At 46.0% G+C, this 22,406-nt stretch overlaps 1 protein-coding gene across 3 annotated transcripts in view; it reads right to left on the bottom strand.

The window, feature by feature from the left end:
• Positions 1-22,406, bottom strand: part of MALRD1 (MAM and LDL receptor class A domain containing 1) — a 696,170-nt gene that overhangs the window by 403,805 nt on the left and 269,959 nt on the right. For all 3 annotated transcript variants that reach the window (XM_077490931.1, XM_077490932.1, XM_077490933.1), the window contains one exon: positions 14,381-14,468. In XM_077490931.1, the coding sequence (XP_077347057.1) occupies positions 14,381-14,468 (88 nt within the window). The remainder of the gene's footprint in view (positions 1-14,380; positions 14,469-22,406) is intronic.

The raw sequence follows: 22,406 nt of genomic DNA, 5'->3' as shown, positions 1-22,406 counted from the left end.
ATCACTTTGTCCCTGGAGTTAATCCATTCATTTCCAAGACAGTATGGAAGGATTCAGAGTTTTAACTACTGTTCCAGTCCCTATCAGGAAGATTCACCATCTCTATTTGTCCAGCGGATCAGAGGAAAAATGTAAAATGTATAGTTGTTTCAATAAAAGAGATGGGGAATCTTCTGTTGGGGACACTTTTTCCAGTGACAGAGGTCTAAGTGAGTATCTTCCTTTTTTTGGAAAGTTTTTTTTAACACTTCCTGTTATGTCTCAGCAGAGGAAGTAAGGAAAGTGAAGCTGAAACGTGTATTGTACTGCTCCCTGCCAGATATTGGCACTACATTCACCACGCAGGATAGTGTGAACGTGGCCTCATTGCGTGGGGAAGGAATTCTGGTTCGCTTTTACCAGAGCTGTTTTAGTTGAACCCCTACTGGCCTCTCACCCATGAATAAAGCGGAACTTTACTTTCTCAATCAACAATAACTATTTTAATCTTTATATTGCAAGCATTAGTAAATAGACAGGAAGGTATATTATATTTACTTGTGTTTTTTTTAACATTTCTTCAGTTCCTTTTTGGTTTCTGGCCTAGGCCAAAATGATATCATACATCCCAGGAGTCTTCATTGGCATTTTTTTTTCTGGATGAGGGGCTTTCTCAGCAAAGCTCACCCTCCTGTCTGCATGACTGAGTTAAAGCGGAGGTCCACCCTAAAATGGACCTCCGCTCATCGGAATCCCCCCCCTCCGGCGCCACAATCGGCACCTTTCAGGGGGGAGGGGGGTGCAGTTACCTGGATAATCCAGGTAACTGCACCCACTTCCGGGCTAGCTCTCTGCGGAAAGGGGCGTACGTTACGCCCCTTTCCGCAAGCGCCCGCCCCCTTCAGCAAGTGCCCCGCTGCCTGCTGGGAAACACACAGCTCCCAGAGGCAGCGGGGACCGTCCGGATTGCGCCGCGTGGCTCGCGCATGCGCAGTAGGGAACCGGGAAATGAAGCCGAAAGGCTCCATTTCCTGATTCCCATACCCAAGATGGCGGCGGCACGAGCGAGCGATCGGCTTCGGGTGCCGACATCGCGGGCGCGCTGGACAGGTAAGTGTCACTATTTAAAAGTCAGCAGCTGCAGTATTTGTAGCTGCTGGCTTTTAAAAAAAAAAAAAAAACGCGGAGTCCCGGTGGACTCCCGCTTTAAGATAAGATGGATACCAGAAAGTAAATACTACATGAATCACTGCCCCTTACTCAAGATAGGCATAGCCAGAAATGATGGCGGGGGAGGGGGAGTTCAAAGTGATTTTTCAACAAAATAAAGCATGAAGACATGGATGGATGGATTAGTTTGCTTTGACTATTAAAAATGAATTAAATAGCATTTTTTGCTTGTGGTGTTCAGATACACGTACACTAAACTCTGCTTTGACAAAAATCTGCATTTTAGTGACAACTGCAGAGAAAGAGGCTTTTTTTTGTAGGACGGTCTGAGGGGGCAGCTGGAGAGACAGAAAAAGATGGATGGCCAACCTCTATAGATTTATCTACTTTATCTGTAGTGTGTAGCACAGCAATGTTGGTGCAGCACAACCCATGCACTTCATTTCCCTAACGTTACCTAGTTCATTGGCTTTGTCAAATTACATTAGCCATTCATTATGTATCACTTTTAGTTTGGAATGCAGGCCTCTAATTTTTATTTTTTATTTTTTTACGGTATCCCCAAATCAATCAGACCACATCCAGCCCTGACTTACTCCTTTCTAAATTGGCCCTAGTGTGTAGTGATGGACGAACTTCCGACGGGACGTTTCGCGAACGCGAAACGCGAACGGACACAAACGTTCGCGAAAACGACCGTTCGCCGCGGGCTCCATTGACTTCAATGGGAGGCGAATTTCGCAAACCTTTAGGTCGAATTTGCGGCCACGGGGTAATTATTAGGGGGTAGCACGTAGTCCCACCACCTGGACAATAGCATAATACATGTATGAGGTGAATTTGGGATCGATAACTACAAGCATTTTTTTTTTATTTGGGAAATTGTTCTGACAATTCAGGACTATGGAGCTAATGAAGGCAATGGAGGAGAGGGAAGGTCAGGGACCAGGGTAGGCAAACAAGAGGGTGCAGGAGATACAGAGCACTGACAGCAGCACCGTAATACAGAGCACTGACATCAGCACCGTGACATACAGCGCTGACAGCAGCTCCGTGACATACAGCGCTGACAGCAGCTCCGTGACATACAGCGCTGACAGCAGCTCCGTGACATACAGCGCTGACAGCAGCTCCGTGACATACAGCGCTGACAGCAGCTCCGTGACATACAGCGCTGACAGCAGCACCGTGACATACAGCGCTGACAGCAGCTCCGTGACATACAGCGCTGACAGCAGCTCCGTGACATACAGCGCTGACAGCAGCTCCGTGACATACAGCACTGACAGCAGCTCCGTGACATACAGCGCTGACAGCAGCTCCGTGACATACAGCGCTGACAGCAGCACCGTGACATACAGCGCTGACAGCAGCTCCGTGACATACAGCGCTGACAGCAGCTCCGTGACATACAGCGCTGACAGCAGCTCCGTGACATACAGCGCTGACAGCAGCTCCGTGACATACAGCGCTGACAGCAGCTCCGTGACATACAGCGCTGACAGCAGCTCCGTGACATACAGCGCTGACAGCAGCTCCGTGACATACAGCGCTGACAGCAGCTCCGTGACATACAGCGCTGACAGCAGCTCCGTGACATACAGCGCTGACAGCAGCTCCGTGACATACAGCGCTGACAGCAGCTCCGTGACATACAGCGCTGACAGCAGCACCGTAAGCAGCCCCAGGAGGAAGTCAGCACAGCACAGGGATGGTGTGATCCCCTCATAATAAGAACCCCCAGGAGGAAGTCAGCACAGCACAGGGATGGTGGGAGCCCCTCATAATAAGAACACCCAGGAGGAAGTCAGCACAGCACAGGGATGGTGGGAACCCCTCATAATAAGCAGCCCCAGTAGAAATATGACACCGCTCAACCTCTTCAAAGAGGAGGGTAGGGGCATATAGTACGGTGTGCTTTTTTGGGTCAGGGAAGTGAGCCAAATGAATTAAGAAGGTCTGTGTGCTTGATTCCAAAAATTGTTTATAGACATATACATGGTCTACTGATCACATGTGTTGAATTCCTCCGAGATCCATGCCTCATTCATTTTTAGAAATGTGAGGTAGTTAACACTGTGGTGAGCTAGGCGAGTACGCTTATCGGTCACAATCCCCCCTGCTGCGCTGAACGTCCTTTCGGACAGGACACTGGATGAGGGGCAAGCCAACAGTTCGATTGCAAATTGGGCAAGCTCTGGCCAGAGGTCAAGCCTGCCCACCCAGTAGTCTAGGGGTTCATCACTCCTCAGAGCGTCCACATCGGCCGTTAACCCAATGTAGTCGGACACCTGACGGTCTAGGCGTTCCCTGATGCTGGATCCGGATGACACCTGTCGATGGGTCGGCTGAAAGAATGACCTCATATCCGAAGTCACCAACACATCTTCAAACCGGCCTCTTCTTGCAGGCGCTGTTGGATTGGTACCCGCAAATCCTTCTCTGGGAGTGGGAATTGCTCCTCTGCCAGCGCACGCAAAAGCAGAATGCAGCATTTCTCGAAGCAAGGCCTGGAAGTGCTGCATTCTGACAGCCCTCTGCGACGGCGGTAACATTTCCGCCATTTTGTGTTTGTACCGGGGGTCTAAGTACGTTGCCACCCAGTACTGGTCCTTGACCCTCATGCTTTTTATACGGGGGTCCCTATTAAAACACTGGAGCATGAAGGCCCCCATTTGCACTAAAGTGGAAGCGGTGTGGTGGCCTGGCTCCTGCTCATCATCCAGGATAATGTCGTCCTCTTCATTCTCCTCTCCCCATCCTCGCACAACAGGGATCCCAGAAAGGTTTAAAGCATGCTCTTCTTGCTCCTGCTCATCCGCCCCGGCACCATCCTCCTCTGACTCCTCATCAGACTCCTGTTGTTGACTTGTCTCAGATAGAGTAGCCCCCCCTGGGAATTCATCCAGCATTGCGACTTCCTCATCTTCCCGCTCCTGCTCCTCCACAGCCTGATCAATGACACGACGCAATGCACGCTCCAGAAAGAAGGCATAAGGTACCATGTCACTGATGGCGCCATGGCTGCGACTGACCAGTTTGGTGATCTCCTCAAATGGCCGCAGAAGTCTGCATGTGTCGCGCATGAGCAGCCACTGGCGCGGTGAAAAAAAACCCAGCTCCCCAGAACCGTTTCTTTCGCAGAGTTCATACAGGTAGACGTTAACTGCACGTTTCTGCTGGAGCAGCCTATCAAGCATATAGAAGGTTGAGTTCCATCGCGTCGGGCAATCGCAAATAAGACGTCTGACCGGCAGATGGTGTCGCCGCTGAATGTCAGCAAGGCGAGCCATGGCCGTGTAAGATCTTCTGAAATGGGCCGAGATTTTCCTTGCCTGCCGCAAGATGTCCTGGACCCCAGGGTATTTGACAAGGAATCGCTGCACGACCAAGTTTAAGACGTGTGCCATGCACGGCACGTGCGTGATTTTGCCCTGTTTCAATGCGCTAAGCAGATTGGCACCGTTGTCACACACCACTTTACCAACTGTCAAATTGAGCGGTGTTAGCCACTCATCTGCCTGTGAACGCAAAGCTGAAAGGAGTGCCGGGCCAGTGTGGCTCTTTGCTTCCAGGCACAACAGACGCAGCACGGCATGGCAACGTCTCACCTGGCATGTGGAATAGGTTCTGGGGAGCTTGGGCGGTGCAGTGGAAGAGACGCTAGCAGCGGAAAAGGAGGAGGCAGCTGAGGAGGAGAGGGAGGAGGATGGAGTAGGAGGAGGAGAAGAAGAGTCAGGCCTGCATGCAATCCGTGGCGGTAAAACCAAATCTACACGGGTGCCACGGGTTACATGCTTGACGGCCGTCAGAAGGTTCACCCAGTGGGCAGTAAAACTGATATACCTTCCCTGCCCGTGTTTGCTAGACCACGTGTCTGTGGTCAGATGTATCTTGGCACCGACACTGTGTGCCAGAGATACATTCACTTGCCGCTGAACATGGCCATATAGCTCTGGGATGCCCTTCTCTGAGAAATACTTCCTTCCTGGGACCTTCCATTGTGGTGTTCCAATGGCCACAAATTTGCGAAAGGCCTCCGAGTCCACCAGTTTATATGGCAGTAGTTGGCGGGCTATGAGTTCTGACAAGCCAGCCGCCAACCGTTGGGCAAGAGGGTTATCCGGCGTCATCATTTTTTTACGCTCAAACATTAGGCCCACGGAAGCCTGCCTTTTTGCAGAAAAATGTGAGCTTGGCGTGATGGAAGGTGGAGTGGAGGACAATTGTGAGGAGAGAGGAGAAGGAGAAGTAGAAGACGAGGCTGGACGGTGAGAGCCTGCAGTGTGGCTTTGTGTGTTCCGTTGCTCCCACTGGGCTCGGTGATGGCTGCTCATGTGCCTTCTTAAGGCGGTCGTCCCTAGGTGAGTATTGGGCTTACCGCGACTAACGCGTTGACTGCAAAGATTGCAGATGGCAACGCTATTGTCAGCAGCGGACACGTTAAAAAAAGCCCACACTGCGGAGCCATGTGCCGGTGTCCTGGGAGCGCCAGATGTGACCGTACATGGTCGATGACTCGCTCCTGATACATTTGCAGTCTGCTTTGTCCCTGCTGTGCAATGTAAGTCATTGCTGCTTCTCCTCCCTATCTGCTGGTCCATATCTCCCTCTGAACTCCCCTCCTCTTCCTCTCTTGTGGGCACCCACGTGACATCACTAGACACGTCATCATCAACGTCACCTTCCCCACCGCTATAAGTAGAGTAGGCAGCAACACCGGGGACCAACCTCCTCCTTGGGCTGATCTGGGTACTGGCGTCAGACTGCTGAGTAGCGCTTGTTGCTACCTCCTCTTCCTGATCCAATACCAAGAGTGGCTGCGCATCAGAAATGTCCTCTTGATATGGATCGGAAAATAATTCCAGTGACTCAAGCGGAAGGTATGTGGTGGTGGTGGTGGTGGTCGTGTTGTTGGTGGTAGTGTCTTTGGGGGTGCACATAGCAGAGAGTGAAGAAGAGGGTGCAGATCGAGAGGATGAGGAGGGTGCAGAAGAGTAAGGCTGAGCGAGCCACTCAACCAAGTCTGGTGCATCCTTTAAAGTAATTGAACGCACCTTCTGCAACTTCCCACTTTGGCTCAAGCCTGTTGCTCCTGCCCTACCCCTACCACCCCTGCGGAAGGGCCTGCCTCTTCCTCTGCATGTCATTTTTTAAATGACCCTGTGACAAAACTCTTAGTCCCTATACCGCTGAAGGACTGCTGCAGTATAGGGCAGCGGTCAGCAGTGGTGCACGTCAACCCTATCTATTGTGGACCGATAGCGGTCCTTACAGAACAGCAGACTGTACCGCACTCAAGCCTATGTACCGTAGCACCCTATACCAAGTTACCAGTCCTTATAAGAACTTTTGTGGACCAAGCAGGTTGTGTATTAGTGTTTAGCAGACTGTACGTCAGTCCCTATACCGCTGAAGGACTGCTGCAGTATAGGGCAGCGGTCAGCAGTGGTGCACGTCAACCCTATCTATTGTGGACCGATAGCGGTCCTTACAGAACAGCAGACTGTACCGCACTCAAGCCTATGTACCGTAGCACCCTATACCAAGTTACCAGTCCTTATAAGAACTTTTGTGGACCAAGCAGGTTGTGTATTAGTGTTTAGCAGACTGTACGTCAGTCCCTATACCGCTGAAGGACTGCTGCAGTATAGGGCAGCGGTCAGCAGTGGTGCACGTCAACCCTATCTATTGTGGACCGATAGCGGTCCTTACAGAACAGCAGACTGTATCGCACTCAAGCCTATGTACCGTAGCACCCTATACCAAGTTACCAGTCCTTATAAGAACTTTTGTGGACCAAGCAGGTTGTGTATTAGTGTTTAGCAGACTGTACGTCAGTCCCTATACCGCTGAAGGACTGCTGCAGTATAGGGCAGCGGTCAGCAGTGGTGCACGTCAACCCTATCTATTGTGGACCGATAGCGGTCCTTACAGAACAGCAGACTGTACCGCACTCAAGCCTATGTACCGTAGCACCCTATACCAAGTTACCAGTCCTTATAAGAACTTTTGTGGACCAAGCAGGTTGTGTATTAGTGTTTAGCAGACTGTACGTCAGTCCCTATACCGCTGAAGGACTGCTGCAGTATAGGGCAGCGGTCAGCAGTGGTGCACGTCAACCCTATCTATTGTGGACCGATAGCGGTCCTTACAGAACAGCAGACTGTACCGCACTCAAGCCTATGTACCGTAGCACCCTATACCAAGTTACCAGTCCTTATAAGAACTTTTGTGGACCAAGCAGGTTGTGTATTAGTGTTTAGCAGACTGTACGTCAGTCCCTATACCGCTGAAGGACTGCTGCAGTATAGGGCAGCGGTCAGCAGTGGTGCACGTCAACCCTATCTATTGTGGACCGATAGCGGTCCTTACAGAACAGCAGACTGTACCGCACTCAAGCCTATGTACCGTAGCACCCTATACCAAGTTACCAGTCCTTATAAGAACTTTTGTGGACCAAGCAGGTTGTGTATTAGTGTTTAGCAGACTGTACGTCAGTCCCTATACCGCTGAAGGACTGCTGCAGTATAGGGCAGCGGTCAGCAGTGGTGCACGTCAACCCTATCTATTGTGGACCGATAGCGGTCCTTACAGAACAGCAGACTGTACCGCACTCAAGCCTATGTACCGTAGCACCCTATACCAAGTTACCAGTCCTTATAAGAACTTTTGTGGACCAAGCAGGTTGTGTATTAGTGTTTAGCAGACTGTACGTCAGTCCCTATACCGCTGAAGGACTGCTGCAGTATAGGGCAGCGGTCAGCAGTGGTGCACGTCAACCCTATCTATTGTGGACCGATAGCGGTCCTTACAGAACAGCAGACTGTACCGCACTCAAGCCTATGTACCGTAGCACCCTATACCAAGTTACCAGTCCTTATAAGAACTTTTGTGGACCAAGCAGGTTGTGTATTAGTGTTTAGCAGACTGTACGTCAGTCCCTATACCGCTGAAGGACTGCTGCAGTATAGGGCAGCGGTCAGCAGTGGTGCACGTCAACCCTATCTATTGTGGACCGATAGCGGTCCTTACAGAACAGCAGACTGTACCGCACTCAAGCCTATGTACCGTAGCACCCTATACCAAGTTACCAGTCCTTATAAGAACTTTTGTGGAACAAGCAGGTTGTGTGTTAGTGATTAGCAGACTGTACGTCAGTCCCTATACCGCTGAAGGACTGCTGCAGTATAGGGCAGCGGTCAGCAGTGGTGCACGTCAACCCTATCTATTGTGGACCGATAGCGGTCCTTACAGAACAGCAGACTGTACCGCACTCAAGCCTATGTACCGTAGCACCCTATACCAAGTTACCAGTCCTTATAAGAACTTTTGTGGAACAAGCAGGTTGTGTGTTAGTGATTAGCAGACTGTACGTCAGTCCCTATACCGCTGAAGGACTGCTGCAGTATAGGTGAGCGGTCAGCAGTGGTGCACGTCAACCCTATCTATTGTGGACCGATAGCGGTCCTTACAGAACAGCAGACTGTACCGCACTCAAGCCTATGTACCGTAGCACCCTATACCAAGTTACCAGTCCTTATAAGAACTTTTGTGGACCAAGCAGGTTGTGTATTAGTGTTTAGCAGACTGTACGTCAGTCCCTATACCGCTGAAGGACTGCTGCAGTATAGGGCAGCGGTCAGCAGTGGTGCACGTCAACCCTATCTATTGTGGACCGATAGCGGTCCTTACAGAACAGCAGACTGTACCGCACTCAAGCCTATGTACCGTAGCACCCTATACCAAGTTACCAGTCCTTATAAGAACTTTTGTGGAACAAGCAGGTTGTGTGTTAGTGATTAGCAGACTGTACGTCAGTCCCTATACCGCTGAAGGACTGCTGCAGTATAGGGCAGCGGTCAGCAGTGGTGCACGTCAACCCTATCTATTGTGGACCGATAGCGGTCCTTACAGAACAGCAGACTGTACCGCACTCAAGCCTATGTACCGTAGCACCCTATACCAAGTTACCAGTCCTTATAAGAACTTTTGTGGAACAAGCAGGTTGTGTGTTAGTGATTAGCAGACTGTACGTCAGTCCCTATACCGCTGAAGGACTGCTGCAGTATAGGTGAGCGGTCAGCAGTGGTGCACGTCAACCCTATCTATTGTGGACCGATAGCGGTCCTTACAGAACAGCAGACTGTACCGCACTCAAGCCTATGTACCGTAGCACCCTATACCAAGTTACCAGTCCTTATAAGAACTTTTGTGGACCAAGCAGGTTGTGTATTAGTGTTTAGCAGACTGTACGTCAGTCCCTATACCGCTGAAGGACTGCTGCAGTATAGGGCAGCGGTCAGCAGTGGTGCACGTCAACCCTATCTATTGTGGACCGATAGCGGTCCTTACAGAACAGCAGACTGTACCGCACTCAAGCCTATGTACCGTAGCACCCTATACCAAGTTACCAGTCCTTATAAGAACTTTTGTGGAACAAGCAGGTTGTGTGTTAGTGATTAGCAGACTGTACGTCAGTCCCTATACCGCTGAAGGACTGCTGCAGTATAGGTGAGCGGTCAGCAGTGGTGCACGTCAACCCTATCTATTGTGGACCGATAGCGGTCCTTACAGAACAGCAGACTGTACCGCACTCAAGCCTATGTACCGTAGCACCCTATACCAAGTTACCAGTCCTTATAAGAACTTTTGTGGACCAAGCAGGTTGTGTATTAGTGTTTAGCAGACTGTACGTCAGTCCCTATACCGCTGAAGGACTGCTGCAGTATAGGGCAGCGGTCAGCAGTGGTGCACGTCAACCCTATCTATTGTGGACCGATAGCGGTCCTTACAGAACAGCAGACTGTACCGCACTCAAGCCTATGTACCGTAGCACCCTATACCAAGTTACCAGTCCTTATAAGAACTTTTGTGGACCAAGCAGGTTGTGTATTAGTGTTTAGCAGACTGTACGTCAGTCCCTATACCGCTGAAGGACTGCTGCAGTATAGGGCAGCGGTCAGCAGTGGTGCACGTCAACCCTATCTATTGTGGACCGATAGCAGTCCTTACAGAACAGCAGACTGTACCGCACTCAAGCCTATGTACCGTAGCACCCTATACCAAGTTACCAGTCCTTATAAGAACTTTTGTGGAACAAGCAGGTTGTGTGTTAGTGATTAGCAGACTGTACGTCAGTCCCTATACCGCTGAAGGACTGCTGCAGTATAGGGCAGCGGTCAGCAGTGGTGCACGTCAACCCTATCTATTGTGGACCGATAGCGGTCCTTACAGAACAGCAGACTGTACCGCACTCAAGCCTATGTACCGTAGCACCCTATACCAAGTTACCAGTCCTTATAAGAACTTTTGTGGAACAAGTGAGTTGTGAATGTTTAGCAGACTGCAGCAGAAGGGCAGCAGTCAAGTATAATATCCTTTCTATATTTGGAAGAAAGAATATTATACATGTACAAGCCTATTACTGTACCACTGATACCAGTCCTGAAAAGAACCTTTGTGGAACTAATAATAACAGCAAGTCTTTAAAATTACCCTCACTGCCTGACAACACTGCTTCCTTCCTGTCCCTATACAAATTGGCAAAAAAAGAGAACGATTAGTGGTTACTGGAACAGCTCTTTTGTGGACCTTGATAGTAACAGCTAATGATGATGATGATGATGATGATGATGAAAGACTAATCTGGCTGTCCCTGTAGCATACACCGTCCTTTCCCTTTCTCTAAACTAACAAAAGACACTCAGGCTGCTGCAAGAATCAGCAGCACAGCAAACCTATCAACACCTAACACCTATACCAGTCCTGAAAAGAACTTTTGTGTACCAAATAGCTAGTGGTTTATCTCTCCCTACTCCACACAGGAACCTGTCCCTATCTTAACAGAAGAAAGAATGTAAAATGGCCACCGGATCGGGTGTATTTATAGGTTAGGGGGAATGTACAAGTGTCCATGTGCTGTCATGTCTCAATTGGCTGTCCTGTATCACATGATAAACGTGTCACCAAAGGTTAAAGTTCTTGTATACATTAAACACGTAAGTCCGCCGCGGCGAACGACGGAAAAAGGCGTTCGAACGTGCGGACCGCGAATGTCGGAAATTCGCCGCGAAACGACCGCCGGGCGAACCGTTCGGCCATCACTACTAGTGTGTATGTATGTGCATGTGACATGTGGATCTTAGGCTTCATGTACACTGGCAGACCCTGGAAGCTTCTAAACTTGAGTTTAGGAGCTGTTGATGTTTTTAAGCTAAACCTCCTGAACTCAACTCCACAAAAGCCTATGGGGTTGATCTACTAAAGGAAAATAGACTGTGCACTTTACAAAGTGCAGTTTCACTCTGTAAGTGCATTTGCTCCAGGGCTTAGTAAATTAGGTAAATCTTCACTTTGCAAAGAATATGCAATCATATGCAAGGAAAATAAAATAAACTGCATTTTTTGCTTGCACATGATTGGATGACGGAAGTCAGTAGAGCTTCTGCTCATTTACTAAGCTCTGGAGCAACTGCACTTTGCAAAGAAAAAAGTCTATTTGCCTTTAGCAAATCAACCCCATAGGCTTTTAGCAGAGTTTAGAAGCCTCCACGTTTAGGTGAGGATAAACCACCTTCTCCTGAATGCAGACGAATCACTTTCAGGATAGGAACGTTTTGATTGCCATCCACAGGAAACCCAAAACGGGCATTTTCCCATGGCTGCAGTCAGGGTAGGCTAGTGTACATGTAGCCTTATGCCCTGTACACACGGTCAGACATTCCGACTACAAAATCCGTCTGACTTTTTCTGATGGATTTTGGCCCAAACTTGTCTTGCATACACACGGTCACACAAAGTTATTGGAAAATCCGATCATTCAGAACACGGTGACGTAGAACACATACGATGGGACTTTAAAGAGGGCAGTAGCCAATAGCTTTTGTCTCGTAATTTATTCTGAGCATTCGCAGCACTTTGTCTACACATGATCGTAATTTTAAACGATCTGATCATGTTGTCGGAAAATTTTAAATCCTGCTTTCAAACTTTGTGTGTCGGAAATTCCGACGGAAAAAGTCAGATGGAGCCCACACACGATCGGATTTTATGACAACATGATCCGATCGCACATTTTCCATCAGAAAATCCGACCGTGTGTATGGGGCATTAGAGTGCAACCTCCTTGAGGAAAGGAACTGATGTGAATGTACGGTATGTAAAACACTATGTAAATTGTCATCACTATAGAAATGCCTGCTCTAAATTAAAAAAAAAAATTATGGGAAAGCCCACTGCCTCCTAAAAGTTTGCTGAAATTATTTTGAAAAGTTTTGTTGAAACGTCTGTTTTTTTGTACTGCATTTCTATTACTAATTTTTAGCAGGGTTGCACTTATTTTTAATATTGTCTTGACTTTCTTACTGCCTCACCCAGGGAATTTTCAATCTCTTCCAATATTAGACAGAATTATGCCGTTTTTGAGACTTTCCTGACATAGAAAAGTTTTCTTGATGATGGATCCTCTTGCACCTCCAGCAGAATAAATTGATTTTCTTGATGTGGTTTTATTTGTTACATAAGACAGTGATATTTGCAGAAAAAGGAAAGCTGAATGTAATAGATTTCTTGAAAAAGTCCATAATTGCCATCTGCGCTGGATAAGTCCTTCCCAGATCAATTTCACAAGCTTTGCAGAAATTGTTCTACTATAGCAGATTATGAGTTATAACCAGCAAATACACAGTGAATGGCATATCTCAGAACACCAAGAAATGCTAGTATCAAAGTATGTTTCTGTGTGCTAAATTATATATAAATTTACTCTGGTGACTTAGTAGCAATTCTTGGATCCTAAAAACTCTGAGTGACATTAGACTATAAGCACTTATAAACATTCTGTTGACTGGGTTATTGTTTTGCCTCCCTAGGATTACGACAACACTTCCAGCCATTAGAGGTCCTCGTTGTAAACTGAGACTTTTTTGTTACAAAATCTAATTGTGAGCATTATGGTACATATGTAGCCAATTCACACTGGCCAATCAAGCACAGCTACCATTCTTAGGGAAACATCTATCTGCCTACAGCCACTGGCAAAGATGGAATGCATGGGTCATTACAGGCAAGACGCTTTCCACTTGATGGGTATTTTACCAGTAGGGATGAATCGAACACCCCCAGTTCGGTTCGCACCAGAACCTTCGAATGGACCTAAAATTCGTCCTGCCTGTGGCCAATTATGTCTCTCCTCGCTGCCGGCTCTGTGATTGGACCTAAAATTCATCCTGCCTGTGGCCAATTATGGCTCTCCTCACTGCCGGCGCTGTGATTGACCAAGCATGTGGGGTCACAGTGCATGCTTGGCCAATCATGAGCCAACAATGCACTGCGACGGCGTAATGTGTTGTGGGCCGTTCGTGCCACACGAAGTTGGTGCGAACGGTCCACAAAGTTCTGAATTCGACGAACAGACGAACGGCCGATGTTCGAGTCGAACACCGAGCTCATCCCTATTTACCAGTCTAGCCTGTAAAAAAGGTGACTTTGTATTAATGCTTGAAATTGGATTGAAGATAATAAAATGTTACTAAACCCACAAAGTTAAAATCATTCTGTATATGCAGTAAAGGATGCTTGTTATACTCTCTGTGGAACCTAAGAGTTAATCCTCCACATTTGTGTACAAAGGTTGTTTGATGCTGTCTTCTCTGATCCTCCCTTTCTTTCACAGTCCCTTGGGGGCACTCTGCACATGCTCAGTTTGGTGTGTATTGCTAGAGAGGTTTTCACAGGGCCAATCAGCACTGTCCAGACAGAGGGTCAGGGGTCCTACAGCCTTTATAAGACATTCAGGGGAGAAACTCCTCCTACAAGCTTTAACCAGCGCTCAGCCGGACACTGATAGAAGTCACAAGACTGCTATATACTGCTGATAAGAAAAGGTATTTAGTAGTTTATATTTACTAACATTATTGCATTTCTATGTTCTGTGTACTGTGGGAGACCAGATATAGTGAATGCAGGCTCCTGGATTTAGTAACACTTTAACAAGATAGGAAGATATGTATTATTTTCCCTTGACAGCTATGAATCCTACTGGGTAATGACAATTGTAACCCTCTTTTGGGGAGGTTATAAGAAATATCCCTCCCCAAACAAAAAATTGTGCTAAATAGATAATCATTTGCCATTTGAGGAATTTCCCCAAACCCTATACAATATGTTATTGTTATATAGATATAAAAAATACATGAATAAAAGTAGTAAATTATGCAAAAAAGTTTACCTTTGTACAACGTGCAATTTAAGAAAGAAAGGTCATCAATGCCAATGTCCCCAGTGAATCCATCACCCACCATGCCTGTGATTAACAGCTGAAAAATAACATACAGACACATCGGTCTCGCAATAAAATGACTGGAAACACAAACTAAACAAAACAACCACACAATATATAATACCAATATCATTTTTATACAACTACAATCTTGTGTGTAAACACAAACTTATGCTAATGATATCATTATGTTTTTAAGTGCCAGCCAAATAAGCAGGACTTTTTGTTTTAGCTCCTGTGTATGTCTTTGTCTAGCTAAAGCTGGGGAGGTCTGAGCTAAAAAAGCTAGCTTAAATTGCATAATACCATAAGAATTTGTCTTTGGTTTCTGGGTTTAGATGTGCTTTAAGAGAATTGTAAACAATTATGGTACTTTTATGCACACTTGGGAGTTGAACAAGGGCAATACATGTTGTCAGTGTGGGATTACGGATCTGACAGGGCAGTTACTGTCTAATCCAGTGTTTGTCAATTTATGGGATATAAAAGGCCTCAACCACAGTTACTGATATCATCAAGAACCCACACATAATGTTTAGTAAAGCTAGAGAGAACTGACAAAGACTGCAAAATTACATGAATAAATCATGGTCAGACAATAGGGACATGCTACACATTTGTATAGCTCCCAACTGTGCCTAATTTTGAGGGACTGTCCCTGATTTGGAATAAAGCCCCCTTTTGCTCCTCATTTGTTCCTCATTTTGGTCTGATCTATATAGTTGTATACAGGGCTTTTTTTTATCAGACAATAGGTGCAGGAAATCTGGAGTGCGCTATGTACAGGGCACAGGACTCAGTAATGCTCTGCATACAGGGTGTAGGACTCAGGAGTGCGCTACATACAGTTGGGGGTTTGGTTCAGCAGGCAATGAACACCACATTTTGATCACCAGTTCGCCAATAGGTTTGAGTTTGGTCCCAATTCAGAGCTGCCTCACTTTGGGACATGAAATCCTAAGATTCAAGAAAGAAAGAGTGACTCCTGGAAGTCGTATATCTATGGTGTCCTGCTGCAATGAATGGAGTGGCAACCTCCGCCAATGGAGTGGGATCCCCATGACTAAGCTCTGGGGGATGGAGTAAAATGCATTGGGGGCGGTTTGCTTGGAGTCCAGGCTGAGGTTGCCACTCCATTCATTGCAGCAGGACACCATAGATGTGCAACTTCCAGGGGTCACCATTCCTTTCTTGAACCTTTGCAGGAGCCAGGATGGGCTCCATCCACTGTCAGCACTCTAGCAGCAGCTGCGGATGCACAGTCTACATACCCCCTCTCTATCGAGTCTGAGCGACACACACACTTTGCTCAGATCACAATGAAATCCTAAGACTCTATCATTCTTAGATAAGCTAAGTAAGGCAAAAAGCAAGGAAAATATATATGCACCTCAGAAACAATCCTGTACAGTTTTGGATTATTTAAATGTGTATGTCCAACCAAAACATTTTTTAGTTTAATATATAGTACATAAAGGTTAAAACCCCTGTTGGGATTACTGTTATCTGGTGCACCATTAGAGAGATTACCATTCCCTTATGACAATGATTTCAACAGACGGGAAGTGAGAATAAAGATTAGTAGAATCATAGTGTAGCAACCTTCTAGGTAAATTTAGTTATTTCAGCAATTGTTGATTGCTGTGGGCTGATCTGTGTCTTACACAGTGACAGGCTGTGCATTGCGGGCGCATGGGTGCCACCCCCCTATCCCTGCTTCTGCCTCCCTATCCATGCACTCAGCCCCTTTCAGGACGCTGGACACATGGATTCCTATGGTGGGGGGGTGGTTTTTTCAAAGCACCTGATTAGAGCCAAAGGCTCTAATGGGCTTCAAAATAGGGTGGGATCAGGGCGCAGAGAGTGTGCTCCGATGCCACCCAATTGTGTGACCATAGCAAATAATTTTTTGCTATTTTCACACTGTGGTGCCTCCCTGCCAATCAGGAGGCAGGTCGTGAGATCTGTTTCCCTATTGGCCAAGCGCAGGGGGGTTGGGAAGTGATGTCAGTGGAACGAGCCTAGAGCCAGACCTCATGCGCGGGGGGGGGGGGGCGAGTGCTGTCAGTGGAACGAGGGAACGAGCCCAGAGCCGGACATACCACGGGGGGGGGGGGGGGGGGGTGTGCGGGTGCTGTCAGTGGAGCAAGCCCCACTGAGGGGAGAGAGGTGGTCTATATATACTGATCTGTAACGCTGGACTATATATTGCGATCTGTAATGCTGGGCTATATACACCTATCTGTAATGCTGGGCTATATATACCGATCTGTAATGCTGGGCTATATACACCTATCTGTAATACGGGCCTATATATACACACCTATCTGTAATGCTGGGCTATATACACCTATCTGTAATACGGGCCTATATATACGCACCTATCTGTAATTCTGGGCTATATATACACCTATCTGTAATGCTAAGCTATCTACCCCATCTGTAATGCTGAGCTATATACTCTGATATGTTAGCCTGAGCTATGTACTCTGTCCTGTGATTCTGGGGCTGTATATTCTGTCCTGTGATGCTGAGCTGTATACTCCTGACACTAAGGGTGGAAGCAAGTGGAATTTGGGGATGGAGTGGGGGGGTTCTATAAGGGGTGGGGCTTATGAGAAGTGGTCAAAACGGAAGGGCAGAGTTTGATGCCCCCCCATCCTAAAACTTCACCAGCCACCATTGCTCTTACAGGTTGCGGGTTTGATTGCCTCTCCCTGTCTTCTGGAAGGTTTGAAAACATAGGAGTGGAACAAGTTAAATGAGCAGTCTGATTATTTATGGGACCTTAGCCAATTCCTAGTAGGTGTGCCCAGTAGATGGCTAAAGAGCACATAAATAGTTTGAAGGTTGGAGCAGTTTGTCTTGTCATGGTGGAGAAGTCCCCAGCCTGCAGGGTCCTTGGCAGATTGCTGCAATTTGCTGCATGATCATCAATGTCCCAGTTGTGGCATAGCTGGGGTGCCTACTTCCAAAATCTTTGCTGAGCTAGGATCTGGTCGGGAGAACTCAATGAAGAGTGCCGGGTGGAAGTTGTAAGGAGCTCAGCTGTGCTGGGGAATTGTGAGCATTAACCTCTCCCTCACTGGAAAGTGTCTGGTGGATACTGCAAGGAGGCATCTAGTGCTCTTCTGACATTGTGAGTACTACTGACCCAAGCTCAAGAACCTAGTGACTGTATGTTGTTGCTTGTGGATGAAAGTGCCAGTGACAGCTCTAATTGAGACAGTCCAGTCCCTACAAGGTCTCAATTCTGGTCCCTTTCTCCCTTTGCTTTTGGCATAGAGACTGTTGAGAGAAACTTAGGAAGTGTGTCCTCTTGTTACTGTTAACAATTCTAAAGTATCCCATACCACCATGCACCCTCTCTAAATGTATTCAGCGATAAATTACAAAAAGACATCCCCTACATCAGGGGTCTCCAAACTTTTGAAACAAAGGGCTAGTTTACTGCCCTTCAAACTTTAAGGCAGGCCAGGCTATTGGCATCGGTGAAAGAAACAATGCCTTAGGCTTGGTGGTCAGCAGCAGTATAAACAATTACATCATTGGTGTCAGTGGCAGGAATAATGCCACATTGTTGTGTCAGTGGGAGGAATGGTGCCCCAAGGGCCAGATAAAGGCAGCAAAGGGCCACAGTTTTCAGACCTCTGCTGAAGACTGATTTTGGAGCCAGAATGAATGGACTGTTGCTTTGTGCCTGGTTGCCTCTGTATTATTGTGGGAAAGTACCTGATATACTCAGCGACTCCTAGCCCTTGTACACACGGTCGGACATTTCAACAACCAAAACCGTCGGATTTTGTCCCATGGATTTTGTCTGACGGATTGTGTCCGAAACTGTTGCATACACACGGTCGGACAAAGTTGTCGGAAAATCCGATCTTTCAGAACGTGATGACGTAATTTCGTTACGATGGGACTACGTTCAGGCTAGTAGCCAATAGCTTTGATGTAGGAATTTGATCTGAGCATGTGTAGCACTTTGTCCGATCGGAATTCTCTACACATGATCGGAGTATGTCCGATCGGACCAGTTTGTCTTAAAATATTTCCAGCAAGTTGGAAAATTTGGTCCGATGGATATTCCGACGGAAACAGTCCGATGCATACCACACACAGTCGGATTATCCGACAAAATGGTCCGTTAGGACACATTCCGACGGATTCTCCGACCATGTGTACAAGGTCCTACAGGGGGTAGCCCTTCAGTAGAATAGGGAAAGGCTAGAACCCCTGCCAGCTTTTTTATTGCTGTATGTGCCTCTACAGCAGATTTTCTGCTGCTTTCTGTCTGATGGAACTGTTATCACTAGGGATAGTAAGTCAAGGGAAATCTGTATTGCAATAAAACCCAACAGAGGTGATTATCCTTACCCAGTTAAAAAAAAAAAAAACGTTTTGATTGGACATGCACTTTAACACTGAGTGTTTGAATTCCTGCATTAGTCCATTTGATTGCTTCTTAATATAGGCTTGATCATCATAGGGAAACACAACATTCATTTTCAGTGACTTTAAATATCTCCTCCTTTAAAAAATAATATCAAGCCATTTCATCAGATGTGTGCTCCTCTGCATTGCTATCTGGAAAGTTCACGCAATTATAACATCAAGAAAACATACTTCCCTTATAATTTCTTCATTTTGCTCTGATGTCTATACTTGTGGTGCCAACTGCCTTTCGCTTGTCAAGTTGTGCCAGAGCTGCACCTGCTCTGCCTTAAACCATCTACATCCGACATTTAAATAATTGATTGCAATGCAGTAATAACACGACTGTGTTGTAAATAATGCAAACATACATTCTTTGTGATCCTGGCAGTTACATAAATAAAATACTTTTTATCTTTTTCTAGCAGACAATGGCCTGGAGCACGCATGCTAGTATTTTGAGGATGCCAGCCAAAACTGCCTTAGTGCAGGAAAGAAACTTACATAAGACAGCCTCACCCAGCTGATCTCAAGGGTTCTGCTACACTTAATCAGCCTCAGAATTTAGCAGCCAGGTCAATTTCCCATCTATTCTTTTCAATGAGTTTCAGTAAATCTTTGTAATTGGATTTTTAGATGTAGAAATGTGTTGACCGCCATTTAACAAATTACCATCTCCAACCAAACTTGCATGTCAGTTCACTGGGAGCAGATACCGTGAAGATCATTTCACAACTCATTTATAACTTCAATAAGTACAAATGGTGCTCTTTTTCTTAATAATTGAGAAATGCTCGTTTTCCGACAGGTTGTATGGAAACTCGATAATCTTCTTGAGTCTTTAGATGGGAATCTATGGATTTTAGCCAGTAAACCATGAGATCCATTAAATATTTTTCTCACTTTTATAGTACAAAAATAATTATCATGAATTTTAATTTTAAGCATGGGCTGACAGGTGATGGAGTAGCAACAATGAATAAAAACTTGGATGTAGAGATGCATTAGCAGGTAGAAGGATGGAATAATGAACTGATCGATGGATTAGCTGAGAGGTAGGTAATACGACGGAAGGATAGGTGGAAGAAGTAAGACATGATGGATAGGCAGACTGATAGATGGATGGAGGGGATATATGGATGGGTGAATGCGGTAAACTGGTTTTCAGAGTAATAGAATTGGCTCAGTTGTTATTGAGTCTTATCTTAATTTATCACACCACATTTATTTACTGTACCTGCAAAACCAATTCAAAGCAAATGAGTTACACTTATCTTTACCCTAACCCCTCACACCTACCATTAGCATAAATCGGTATTAAACCCATAACCTAAAATGTAATATATTGCAGCTTACCAATCCTTAGATGTTAGATTCATTTTCTGTTCTTATGCTTTTTTCTTCTGTTTTTACCTGTTGATATGGCCAGTAACACATCTCCTGTATAAGTGTGCATTATTTGATGATTTCAATAGTAGAGTCAGAGGCTTGTTGAGAGGCTGAGACAGATATTAGTCCAGGCACCTGGTGGATCCAGACTTCTATTGTCGTGATGACGCGGTGCCTGGACTAATTTCTGTGATGTCAACAGACAGCGGACTTCAGTCTGCTCTCTGCTTAAAATGGGTCACAGGAGTGCAAACGAATTGCACTCCTGTGATCCATAGGAGAAGTCCAGCCAAGCTCATAACATTAACATACATTAACCTTTAACATACTTTGGCTTAAGTCCTTTCTTAGTCATTGTCCTGGAACAAGCATAAAGATAAGAATGTCTGATAATTTTATGACACTTATTTTTGGCACACTTGTTCTGAGTCTCTGACTCCAACATTTAATCACCATAAACAGCCAAGCAACAGGCAGGAGCACAGAAATTTCGAACAGGACGGGTGCACTTTGAGTAATATGGAAGAGAACTTGGAGCAGCACTTTCTCCAGGAAGGGTAAGTATTTTAGCCTTTCTACTTCTATTTTGTTACTAAATAAAACCATTTGGTTACACTGTATCTAGGACAGGAAGCATGTATCTCAAGTTATATTCAAACCGAACACTAAGCTCATCCCTAGATAAAAAAAAATAAAAAATACTAGAACTGGAGGCTCCAATAGCGGCTGGTTTAAGCAATGTGCCCAAACCAGATGGGAGTTGATAATTTTGTAATGATTTTCATTATTGAATAAGATCATTAAGTTTGATACCTATCCCATCCCCCTGCATCGAACAATAAATCAATTGCCTAGAAACAGCACAGTATATGGCCACGTTGGACGTAACCATGGGATTTTAACACCTGATGGGGCACTCCAGTATCAGGATGCTCTTTGGGTTACAAAATGCGCCTATTACATTTCATGCGATGGATAGGATACCCAGGCCCCATCAAAAGTATTCTGTTTCTTGCCTAGATGACGTGATCATCCATACTGCAGATTGCGACTCTCATTTATCAAGAATTCAAGCTGTATTAAATGCTATAGAGGAAAATGGGCTTACAGGCCATTTAAAAAAGTGGGCCATTGGGAGATGGTATAATTAAACCCAAATTAAACGGAATTAAGGGCATTTAAAATTGCATGCACCCCACTAATAAGACGCAAGTTTAAGCGTTCTTATTACTCTCCAGTCTTTTCCAACAATTTATTTCTAATTTTGTCTCACAGGCTGCACCTCTTTACCATTTAACAAAAGGGAGGAAGTCTGTCAGGAATAAGAGGTCCTCTGAAGCTGATGCTATCTTTGGGACTTTAAAACAGACCTTGTGTGGTTAGAGACAGATTTATACTTTCCTGACTTCTCTAAAGAGTTTATAGTACATGTAGCACTACCCCCGAAGGAGCTGCTGATTAGATTTGGGCTTAACGTTACCTTCTGTTCTCCTCATTTCACGTCTAGGTGTGTCCCGTGGTAAATGGCCCAGTAACTTGAGAGACTGACAACAGATCCACTTGAGTGGATTTTATTTGCAAAACGTAGACAATGAACAGTCTCTTAAATTGGGATCTAGAGGGTTGGAAAGGAAGTTCAGCTACTCTTAGTGTCAAAGTCAAAATGTTGAAGAACTTGCTTACTTTGACTGCATCCAGAGAATAGCCTGTCGCAACTGGATGTTCACTCAAGTTGGACAGTCCCTCTCTCACAAGGCCTAGCAGCCAACAAGGTGCTTACTCAGGAACAAGTCTCTGCCACAGACGTTGTTGTAGAACATACAAGATATGTCTCTGCCACAGACGTTGTTGTAGAACACTGTCAGAAACCATGAATCAGACTGAGACAGAAGTACAATTAAATCACACTTGTTTATTAATAAATATAAAAAGGTAAATAGAAAAAGTGTAGTCAAGCATAGCCAGAGTCCAGTAACCAGATCGGGTAGTCAGCCAGGCCAGAAGTCAAGGATCCAAGCAGAGCAACAGCAAGCAGGATAAGGAGCCAGAAGAGATGTCAGCAAGCCAGTCTTTAAACAAACCGCAGGAGATGGTTTCTAGTGATGTGACCAAGGCGAAGGCAGAGGTGAAGTGAGCTGGAAGGCTTTAAGTA

Source organism: Lithobates pipiens, unplaced genomic scaffold, assembly GCF_037356315.1.
Source record: "Lithobates pipiens isolate NorthernLeopardFrog02 unplaced genomic scaffold, aLitPip1_a1.2 Scaffold_19, whole genome shotgun sequence".
NCBI lineage: Eukaryota > Metazoa > Chordata > Amphibia > Anura > Ranidae > Lithobates > Lithobates pipiens.
Note: the sequence above shows the minus strand (reverse complement) of the source record. Positions and strands in the feature narration are given on the sequence as shown.